This window comes from Molothrus ater, chromosome 2 (assembly GCF_012460135.2).
Source record: "Molothrus ater isolate BHLD 08-10-18 breed brown headed cowbird chromosome 2, BPBGC_Mater_1.1, whole genome shotgun sequence".
Taxonomy (NCBI): domain Eukaryota; kingdom Metazoa; phylum Chordata; class Aves; order Passeriformes; family Icteridae; genus Molothrus; species Molothrus ater.
Window position 1 is genome coordinate 96172883 of NC_050479.2, and position 11723 is coordinate 96184605.

Here is an 11723-nt window from a genome sequence, read left to right on the forward strand (position 1 = left end):
TATCAAAAGCACACAGGACACAGCATGGTAGTGCCAGACAAATTTGTCCTGTGAGGAGGAGTGAAGGCAAGAATATAAATACTCAGGTCTACAACATGAATCTATATAAGCTTTGGTTGTATTTTTATTACAGCAGTCTGAAAGAAGCAAGTGCTCAATTGCTTGGTTTCAACATTGAGTTGATGCGTTACCTTCCCTTGTTGCTGAAATATTCTGCAGCTCCTTTGGCTGATAATGAGTGGGACTTCTTGATGTGCTCCATGCTGGCTTGGTTAGAGGTAATATGGAACCATCTTCACTTTTAATGTACTTACCTTTTTGATTATTCCCTGAATATGGCAATGACACTGTAATCTCAGCCGAATTCTTGACACAATGACAAGAAGAATTGCACAAAATCCACTTTATGTTGGACTTTGGACAAAGATTTAAAAGCACAAGCAGTTATACTGTCCTTTTTCTTTTTGTGTATGGAGATAAAATCAGCTCACTCTTCAAGTAATACGATCTTTAATAATGGCATTGGTAATTGGAGAATAATTTTGAAATATATCTGCTGTAGGTCTCTATTGAAAAATTATTGATTAATTGAAAATTAATTATTGATTAATTGAAAAATTACATTTCTTTAAAACATAGTTTAACATGATACATCAAAATCAGCTGAATGAAAAGCAATGTCTGCATTTCAATATCTACTGATCTCATGAAGTATCAAAGTTATATTCTAATGCTATTAGGAAAGAGGACAGTAATGTTAGTAGTCAGATGACTACTTACTGATAAATCAAATAAATATACAGAACCTGTCACTCTCTGTCACCTGTACATTCAGAAGGGCAGGCTGGAAATTTCATGTGACCTTTCTTGGTCTCAGGATTAATCTTACCTAATGGTATGTGCCTCAAAACTATGTATTTTGTTTAAAAACAAACAACAAACTTAAAAGAAAATCTTGTTGTGTAGACTAAGTAGGGAATATTTTTAATTGATAATGATACTCCTTTCTGACAGAACGAGTAAGAACAAAGATAAAAAGAAAGCATCTGTGTTAGGGGAGAGGAAATATTCACCTGATAGCCACTTCAATAATTTCCAGTTTTTAGTAGTATGTTGTCCATTGAAATTTCTTTTTGTCATTATAAGGAAGGTTATATAATGGAAACAATCCATGTTTCTAATGTTGGTGAGACTTGGGAATTAATTTCAGGTAGTCCTATTGAAGTACAATTTCTATTTTTAAACCAACCTCCCCGACCCACAGAATTTTCCAATGGTTCTTGCAATTTAATTGTCTTTGAAATTACACTTTTTGTTGTAGACAGGAAATGTGAAACAAATTTTAAAGCAAATTTATGGTTAAGGAATCTTCCTCTGTGTTTATTTCCTCCTAGACAACAAGTGAAAGCCGTTTGCTTTACCATATCCCGCTTGTGCAGATTTTTGCTTGTGTCAGTTGTGACTTGGCATCTGCCCTTAGCACTTACTTTGAGGCTGCAGCTCCTTACAGCACTGCAAATCTTCCTAAGAACTTGGTCAGTGAATGGAAGGAATTCTTTTCTGAGGGAATTCACAATTTGCTGTTACCCTTGTTGGTGAAAATCACAGGCAAGTATATGACAAGGGGATAACAGCCAGGCTGTTTTGAAATAGAACTGAACAGGCCACATTTTTGAATTTACAGGAATATAATGTAAATAGAGTTTATAACAACTCAGTTTTTTTAACACTGACATGTTAATTAGTAAAGTGATTGCATATAACATAGAGATTGTTAAGATTAGATGGAACCTGTCAAGTGCAATCTTGAGTTGTTTCCAGCAGAACTTATTTATGGTATCATCCATACATTCTGCATCACAGCTTGTCTTCTTTTAAACAGGAGAAACCAAAAATGCATCAGAAGGCTCTTTTCAGAACTCTGTATTATCATCTTTGGGTGAAGCTCTAACTTACATCTCAAAGGACCGGTTCTTAAACCATAAGCTGCCACCGAAGTTTGTTGCAGGCCAGAAGACAAATCTTCCAGATAAACTCCAGACTCTACTGAACACACTCTGTCCGTTATTGCTTTTCCGGGCTCGACCTGTACAGGTTTCTGTCTACCATATGCTGCATAAGTAAGAAGCAACAAATTTTTCACTCTCATTGCCTCTCAACCCTCCTGCCCCTTTTTTAAAATAAATGTGCTATAGGATATGCACTTGTAGCAAAATCATATTCCATTATGGGAGAAAATCCTCAACTGGGCAATTCATGTTCTTTTTTGAAGGATACTATATAAAACTGTGAATGCTAAAGTTAATTGTATTAGCAGACTTAAGAAAGGTATTTATTTTTAGCCCTTATTTTAGCACTCATGGAATCCTAAAATGCAAACTGAAATATTCCAGGTTTTATCTGGGCCTGACACTACCATTAAATAGTATGACATTTTTATTTTCATTAATTTAGGTAAGAAAGTAAATACAGATAGGTAGTACTGCTGTGAACTCCTTGGATATTTCTAATTCTCAGAGAGACAATACAGAATTTGTAAAATATGTGCATTTGGCTCCCCAAAATGCAGATTGCAAGGCAGATGGCTTAAGCCAGCCACCATTATCTTTCACTTATACTGAGGCAATAGCTTTATTCTGATAGAGAATTTTATTTTAGCATGGCTCAGGAAAAGTAACAGGTCTGGAAAGAGAAGTGAGCAAGGATACATGCTTGTTGGCTGTTGCTCTTGACCAAAGATGGTGGCATGTTTCTGAAAGATTCTGTGTTGTTGTTAAGGAATAACTGCCATTATTTTATTGTCTGTCAGAATGTTGATGTTGATAAGCAAAGAACTATGCATCACATATATTAAAATAGTTTATTAAAATTATTTTAAAATTAAACCTGATTTCCTTTCCATATTTATATAGATTAATGCCTGAATTGCCTAAATTTGATGATGAAGATCTCAAGTCCTATGGTGATGAAGAGGAGGAATTGGCATTGTGTGTATTATTTCCCTCACTTTTTATAGGACTGTCTTCCATATTTTTAAAATGTGCTAAAAGATTGAAATTTGCAGCAGAGTAGCTGTCAGCTAGGAGATGTTAAAAAAATGCATAGCTATGACAATAAGGTTATAAATATTTAGAATATTAAATATTTTGGTCCTTTGCACTAAAACTGGAGACAGTATTTGCAGTTGTTTTTAGGTGCAGTTACTGGACTAAATGCTGTATATATGCTTTATATTAAGAAATCTTGGCAAATTTTTACTTGTATTCAGGATGTATCTGCACAGATAATTTCAGTTACCTGAAACAGAACAAAATTAACTCTGTGTTTTATACAGCTTGAATCCCATGAATTCTCTGGTTTGAAGAGGGAATGCGGTAACTGGTTAAAACTCCTTTTTAACCTCAGCCCAATGATTAATACCTTTCCTAACTGCAGAGATGCAAAAGGCTTTTCAACCCAGAGCCAGCAGTGATTAGGAGATCATTGTTCAGTTGCTCATTTGTTGATGTGACTCCAGAGAAAGCAAGCAAAGTGGCTATCCATGATGTAGGTTAAATCAGATCAGCCATAGACCACTCCCAGATGAAGTGATCAGCATTCAGTTTAAATTTGTCTTCTAAGAAGGTAAAAGCACCAACTCTCCCATTCAGGGAAAAAGAAGAAAATTTTAAAAGAGTAAATTTTCCTGTAATAAAAGGCTTATTTTATGTTGTGCGTGCATGGCTTTACTTTCATGACTTTCTAGGAAGGCTATGAACTTAAATTCAGTTCATGCTGTGCTCAAGATTTGAGTTTACTATTCCAGATAATATTTTTCCACAGATCACCTCCAGCAGCTCTTATGTCCATCCTGGCCACTCAAGAACTCTTGCTAGAAAACATCCTGGAATGCATTCCGGTTGGAGAATTTGCAGTTATTCAACCCCTGAGTGATGAGTTCTGCCTTGTTCTAGGATATCTTCTCACTTGGAAGTTGACATTAGCTTTCTTTAAAGCAGCTTCTTCTCAGGTATATTTTCAGAGTCTTTTTAACTGAATTTCTTAACCTACTTTTTTAGTTTCAGTCTCGATTTCATCCAGCCATTTTCTTTTAATTATGTAACTTCTTATCCCTTGTTTCTGTGAAATTAGTGAAAATTCTGAAAGCAGCAACAGACTTAGATTTCTGCACCGCTGTATTTGAGGATGGCAAAATTAGAGCAATGAAGAACTAAGATTCATGAAAAGATGACTCTTTCTTGCATTTTCAAACAAGCTTGGTACATATTACATATATAATCTTCTAATCATTCGCAATGGTGCAGAGAACTAAACTTGTCTTCTAAACACTACTTCTGAATCACAATGTTGCTGTTCCTCCCTGCAAGGACGTATTTGTATTATTTACAGTGTAAGCTGTATTTACCATGTTTTGGTTTTTTTGTGAATTTTTTTAATGCTACCAGCTACGTGTTCTCTACTCACAATACCTTAGAAGAACTAAAAGCTTGAATAAACTGCTTTATCACTTGTTCAGGCTTATGCCTGAAAACCCTGTCTTTTCTGGGCCAACTTCAGAAGTTCCAAATAAGGACACAAAAACCTTCTTTACTGAAGAGCTTCGTTTAGATGTCAAAGGTTAGTAAAAACTGTATTTGTGCATTCGAGAGAGTTGTTATATTTGAATAAGCTTTTTTTCTCAAAAATACTTATTTAGAAAGTCTTACCTATAAAACAAATACACAGAGAGACAAATACATACATATGTTTAATAATCTTTTGTTAACTCTTCCCCATTTGAAACTTAAACAAAGTTGACATGTTTATCAGAGAAACCAAGAAAAACATAAGTCAGGAATAATACATTGCTACTTTTGAATCATGAACGTAACAATTCCAAAACACTAGAAATGTGTGATCTATTCTGGAACCATTGCTTCTAGAGAAAATTTTTAATATTAAATAAAATTTCCATATTTTCTTGTATTTTAATATATAAATTCAAAATATTAAAAACCATTTTAATATATATTTTTTAATGTTTGAGATGTTAAATTGTGTGTTGTTTTAATCATGTTGTTCAAAAGACCCAGTTAATCAGTGATGATGAGAGAAGATGTGCTGCTTTTTGAGCTGAGAAACATGAAAAAGGGAATTAGATTTTTAAGTCCCTTAATTTAATTTTTTTAATGTACCTACATAGATATAAGCAAGGAAATGGAGTTTCCATTTCTAATTTTTCTCTTGGACATCACTGTATGCTGCAGAACAATTTATCTGGATGACAGTAAGAAAGAACTACTAACATGACATCCCAAGGGAAAGTCTTCCCTTAACTCATCATAGAATCATTAAGACCTCTGGGATCATCCAAGTTCACCCTTTGAACACCACCATGTCCCCTAAACCATATCACAAAGTGCTCTGTCTGTGTGTTTTTTGAACACCTCCAGGGATGGTGACTCCACCACTTCCTTGGGCAGCCTGTTCCAATGTTTATCCACTCCTTCAGCAAAGAATTATTTCCTAATATCCAACCTGAACCTCTGTTGGTGGAACTTGCCATGCTTGCAAAGCTCAGCTGTCCTCCAAACACCTTATTGTTTGTTCGCTCCAAAGTGAGTGTTTTGTGATTTCTACAATATAAAATTATTTTTGATTCCTGGTGTCCACTTGGAGTTCAGTTTCTAAATGAAAAGGTGAATTCTGAGGTGTGGAGTATCAGGCTAAGGAACAAAAAACCAGCCTGGTGAAGAAGGGCTGAGTCAAACAGGCCCTTAGAATAGCAATAATAGGAACATGTACATGAAATTCCAAGTACCACAATTATATTTGAATCAGAACTTTGTATGTGGTGTGGAGGCACCAACTTCCATGACTAATGTATTAAGAGTATTTCAACACCTTTTCTTTCCCTCCCAGGGACAGGGATGCTGTCATCCCAGATCCCACACTTGGCCTGCTCTGTGTACCTTATAACTCTGAAAGATCTGCCAGCCATGGTGAGGCTGTGGTGGAATAGCTGTGAGAAGCGTGTCTTCAATGTTGTGGATAAATTCACAAGCAAATATGTCAGCAGTGTGCTCTCCTCCCAGGAAATAGCTTCTGTTCAGACTAGCACACAGTTATTTAATGGCATGACAGTAAGACTTTTTGTCCTTTCTTTTTATTTACTTGAGTTTTTTGCAAACATTTCAGGAAATTTTACTTCTCAGACCAGACTGTGGTTCTGTTTTATATGATTGCAATTTTGTTGTTCTAAATGACTGATTAAACATAATTTTGCTTGGTATCAATAAATTAAATTGATGTTTATTAATATTCTGCTTGGAAAAAACATGAAAGACTGGATTTTAGGATGTTGAAGAATTTGAGGAAGTGGAAGGTACTGCTATCAATATACTACTTTTTATTTATTAAAAGATGTAATCAATCAGTAGAATGAAAACTGGCTGGTAATTCCTTTTTAGTTTACTGAGATATGAGTAGATTTTTGTTTTCTTTGAAAAAAGTGTTTACCTGATCTAAGAAAATCATTTAATATGCATAGGAATGTGTTTATATATATATATATACAAAGACTAGAGATGCTGAATGGCATTTTTTAATACGTGTATTTTTTTCAAAGGTAAAAGCTCGGTCTGCAGCACGAGAAGTCATTGCAACCTATTCTGTTGATGATATCTTTATTGAACTAATAATACAGCTTCCATCAAATTATCCACTGGGATCCATAACAGTTGAGAGTGGAAAGAGGGTTGGTGTAGCTGTACAGCAGTGGCGCAATTGGATGCTACAGTTAAGCACATATCTTACACATCAGGTGAATTTCAATATAGTTCTTAGTTTTGAAAATTTAAAAGTCCTTACAGCAGAAAAACATTCCTAGTAATGCAGTATTGTATAGATCTGTGTAATAGATCTCATTAGATTGCAAACCTTTGTAGAATTGGGTCATTCTTACCATCTGCTTTTCTCCAGATACATAAACAGAGGTAAAATGATCAGCCTATTGTTAAATCCAGAGCCCAAGATGAAAATTTAGATCTCTTAAGATATGGCCCAGTGTTTGTCCTGTGTGTCAGTACCATCTCAACTATAATTTGAAAAAAACCACAAACAACCAAATGACTACAACAAAAATCAAAACCAAAAACCCCATCCATGGAATTCTCTGAAAGACTGATGGTTGCTGAAATGGCATAATCTGTGGTTAGACCAAAACAAAGCAGTGATTGAAAATTTCAAAATCTGTTTTTAAGTGCTCCTGAATACGCTCTTCCTGCACTGTTGAATACTCACTTTTCTGTAGATCAGAGTATTATAAATTATGCACTGTATGTATTGCATGTAGTTTCAGATTATAAATCCTTCAGGCCTTGTTTCCTTTATGTTTTTATGACTACAACAGGAATAGTTCAAAGGAGTTCTACAGTATTAATAGCTCTTTTCCCTCTTTTAGAATGGAAGTATTATGGAAGGCTTATCTTTGTGGAAAAATAATGTGGATAAACGTTTTGAAGGCGTTGAAGATTGCATGATCTGTTTTTCAGTCATTCATGGTTCAAACTATTCTCTTCCCAAAAAAGCTTGCAGAACGTGCAAGAAGAAGTTTCATTCAGCTTGCTTGGTAAGTACCTGGAGTAAATCTTTTTAAATAGGCAAAATACCCTAGAATCATAGAGCAGGGTCAGAAGGAGCTTAAAGCTCATCTGTTCCATCCTCCTGCCATGGGCAGGGACACATTCTGCTAGACTAGGTTGTCCAAGCCCCATCCAGCCTGGCTATCCATATAGTTTAAACCAGAAACTTCTACTGTATTACCAACAATTTTCCACTTTGTCATTGGAGTATCTGGGATTAACACAGGGATTAACAGCACTCATAAGTTATTTCTGTGAATTTTGTACTAAGATGTAAGGGCAGGTAATGAAAGAAGAGCTGCTACACAGTGTATGTCTAATAGGTGTATATACAAATACATATGTACATATACACATGCATATATGTGTGAGTGAAAAGGGTTTTTTTACTGTTTCTTGGTTTTTTTTAAAGTATAGGTAATGTTTTGATAGTTACTTTCACAGAATCACAAAATTAACTATGTTAGAAAAGACATTTGAGATCAAGTCCAGCCTATGACCTAACACCACCTTGTCAGCTGGACTATGACACTAAGTGCCACATCCAGTGTTTTCTTAAACATCTCTGGAGATGTTTAAGAAAAGACTGGATGTGGCACTTAGTGTCATAGTTTAGTCATAGGGACAGTGACTCCACCACCTCCCTGGACAGCCCAATCCAATGCCCAGTCACTACTTCTGTGAAGAACTTCTTCCTATTGTCCAGTCTAAACCTGCCCTGGTGCAGCTTAACACAGATCCTTGGCAATAATGGTTATTGAAAATGCACTAGTGTTTCTGTACTCAGCTTGCCTTCATATATTAAACAGACGTATTTCTCTTTTTCAGTACAAATGGTTCTCATCCAGCAACAAATCCACATGTCCACTCTGTCGAGAGACATTCTTGTGAAACAAAATGTTCTTCTTTCTGTGAGCCAAATAAGAAATAAAGAGCAGGCAATAAACTGTAGAAGTTAACTATTTGGAAATAATGTCAGTTACTTTAAATTCTTCACTAGTGGAATATGACACACTTACCTCTGGACTGGCTTTTTGTAAATTTGAAGATTCTTCTTTGATACAAAGAAATATATAACAATAATTTATTTTAATTGGTATATTTTTAAGATATATTAAAAATTTCAGAAATAATGTGGAGTTATGTCTGAAAAGTGGTGTTTAAGCCACAGCGTAGTTAATTAAAAACTCTTATTTTAGGCATATTCTAACATGGTGTTATGTAATTAACCCAGGTGATACCTCTTAATATAACAGCTGAATATAACATAGGTTACCACCTAAAGATTTGATTTTTGATTATAATGCATTCATAATAGTCCCTTTTTTTGGGGAAAAAAGAATGCTGTTGCTGTTAGACATTAAGGCATGAAACTGATTATGGTGATAATCTGTTAAAGCGTAAAATTTAAACATAGCCTCTTCTAATAAAGTGAACTTTCACCTTTCAAGGTTTCTTTTTGCCAAAACTCCCCAACCGTCCAGTAGCCTAAAATCATGAAAACCCAGAAACCCAACTAAGGAGAGAGACCATAATCGTTCCTGCATCACAGTGACACCATCTATTTATTGCTGATTGGCTTTTAAAGAGAAGGCAGATGCACTGATCAGTTCTTGTGTATCTTCTTCTTCATGAGCTGGCAAATTAGCTATCACCGAATGTCTACTGTACTTCCACTGTCCTAGAATAATAAGGACTCTTAAGTGAGCATCCAGATGTATCAGAATTTAATAGCCTTCAACTATACATTTTTTCATGCCTTTTTTTTTTAACAGTGGTAGCATACTAGTATATTCCAACTTGAATGGTATTTGTGGTGGGTTTCTTTCAAAAGTCAATAAAAGTGGGGAATAAATAAATAAATAAATTTTGTCAATATCTGTAGTCTCTGGTTTGCTATCTCTTCCTGTATGTGATAAACTTTTAGAAATTAATCGTATAGATTTTCAGATGCTGAGTTTGTAGCATGGTCAATTGGCTGTACCTCAACAACTATTATTTTAGATTTTTAGCTGTTGATAACTGAAATCTGTATTTTTAACTGGGCTGCTAGAGGAGAAATTCCTTGACCTTTTGTTTTGAGTAGGTGAGAATGGAAAGGATTTAAAGCTGGTATTGAGAAGGTCTAACTGAAAAGACAGAGTAGGGAACAAGCTGTATTGTTTCATAGTTACTGATGCTAAAACTCCATCATTGCCTCTGTTTCATCACTTTGGTTATTCTAAATTACTTCTTTGCAAGGTCATTTACTGATCTGAAGGCAGATGCCTTAATACCTTTTCATGGATGAGTACTCTTCATCTAGATTACTCCATGGTAGTATTCTCCTTGTAAAATGGGATAAAAGGGAGTACAATCATAACCACAGTGCTGCCCAGAGATTTCAGGGCAGTAATAGCCTGCCTTGAATCATGGAATCGTTAAGGTTGGAAAAGACATTTAAGATCCTCAAGTCCAATCATGAACCTAGCACCGCCTCCATGTTCACTATTAAACAGTGTCCTCAGGTGCTGTATCCACATGGGTTTTGAACACTTCCAGGTATAGTGACTCGGCCACTTCCCTGAGAAGCCTGTTCCAAAGCTTGACAACCCTTTTTTCCTAATATCTAATCTAAACCTCCCCCAGTGCCACTGAAAACCTGAGGCTGTTCTATTTTGTCCTGTCCCTTGTTCCCTGTGAGCAGAGCCTGATCCCCACCTGGCTCCACTCTCCTGTCAAGGAGTTGTGGGGAGTGAGGAAGTCCCCCCTGAGCCTTCTTTTCTCCCACCTCCCTCAGCTACTCCTGGTGCTCCAGACCCTTCTCCAGCTCTGTTCCCTTCTTTGGATACGCTCCAGCACTTCAGTGTCCTTATAGTGAGAGACCCCAGGATTGGATGTGCTTCATGTGAGAGACAACTGCTCACTTTGAAAATTTAAAAAGGTTTATTAAACCTTAACAAAAATACAACAAAGGACTACATAAGGAAAAAGCTGCAGTGCTGGGAACTGCCCCTCGTGCATACCATAGGGCCAGTTCATCTTCAAGATGGATGCTCAGTCTTTTATACCCCTGGGGGTTGCATCAGCCAGCCCTGGCCCCTCCCAAAGTCTTTCAGTCAGCTCTTCTTTGCCCTGCAGTGGAGACTGCTTTCTTGTAACCTGATTGGAGGTCAGGTGTCGCCATGCCCCACCCCCTAAGCAACAAGCTTATCCATTCCTAACTGCCCCATACGAGGGGCACATGTGCATGCCTTCTTTGTACCTGCCCTAGACAACCCTGGCTGTCTGATGGTCACAATACAGGGGGGAAAGGGAACTGTGGGAACAGCAGAGGACATCTAAACTACAATAACATAACTATACATCACTAAAGCTTTTATTAATATTCACAACACAATAGTTATCTTTTAATTGTGAGAGCAAATCATCTCATTATCCATCTATAACACTTCAGCAGTGCCCAGCACAGAGGGACAGTCACTGTGCTGGTCCTGCTGGACACACCATTGCTGATACAGGCCAGGTGCCTTTGTGTGGTAGGCATAGGGACAGGCGTTCGGAAGATTTCGGGCTGTGACGGAAAATTACAGGAATCCTTCTGCCCCCCTCCCCATAGATAAGGATCACCCTTGGAATGTAGCCAAACATGTAGCCCCCCTAACCTATGCATGCCAGTAACTTTCCATTCCATACTAACCCTAGAAAGTATAGCCAAACCCCTGTCTGACGTAGAGAAACCCCTTAGTCCATAAATACCCTCGAGACCCCTCAATAAACGCCTTTAACCGTCCACCACATTGGTGTCAGCATCCGTTATTGGCCCCGAGGGATCCCAAGGAGGGGATCGCCATGCTGGACTCCGAAAACAGGTCATCGCGGCCTTCACAAGAAGGCAACATAGTGGTGCCGAAACCCGGGACCGACGAGTCCGGGCGACGGGGATACTCCTGGCCAGGGGACAGCGTCCACAGCGCGGGAACGACTGTGGCGAAACAGGGGGACGCCCCAAAGAATCGCGATTTGTATGGAAGCAATAGCGAAGGTCGTAAGTTCGATACATATGCAATGGGGAATCAAATGTGAGCTCAGGAATTTTAATCTCGCTTTAACGAGACTCCT

The 11723-nt window shown here is 37.2% G+C and overlaps 1 protein-coding gene across 3 annotated transcripts in view; it reads left to right on the plus strand.

Moving 5' to 3' along the window:
- Window positions 1-11401, plus strand: part of LTN1 (listerin E3 ubiquitin protein ligase 1) — a 34182-nt gene extending 22781 nt beyond the window's left edge. For 2 of the 3 annotated variants that reach the window (XM_036378631.2, XM_036378639.2), the window contains exons 21-30: window positions 134-278; window positions 1395-1608; window positions 1883-2120; window positions 2913-2987; window positions 3823-4009; window positions 4446-4617; window positions 5902-6122; window positions 6608-6802; window positions 7442-7609; window positions 8451-11401. In XM_036378631.2, the coding sequence (XP_036234524.1) occupies window positions 134-278; window positions 1395-1608; window positions 1883-2120; window positions 2913-2987; window positions 3823-4009; window positions 4446-4617; window positions 5902-6122; window positions 6608-6802; window positions 7442-7609; window positions 8451-8513 (1678 nt within the window). In that variant the 3' untranslated portion in view covers window positions 8514-11401. Of the gene's footprint in view, window positions 1-133; window positions 279-1394; window positions 1609-1882; window positions 2121-2912; window positions 2988-3822; window positions 4010-4445; window positions 4618-5901; window positions 6123-6607; window positions 6803-7441; window positions 7610-8450 lie in introns of those variants that run through there. The other variant, XM_054518539.1, reaches the window with a different exon arrangement.
- The last annotated feature ends 322 nt before the right edge of the window (window positions 11402-11723 follow it).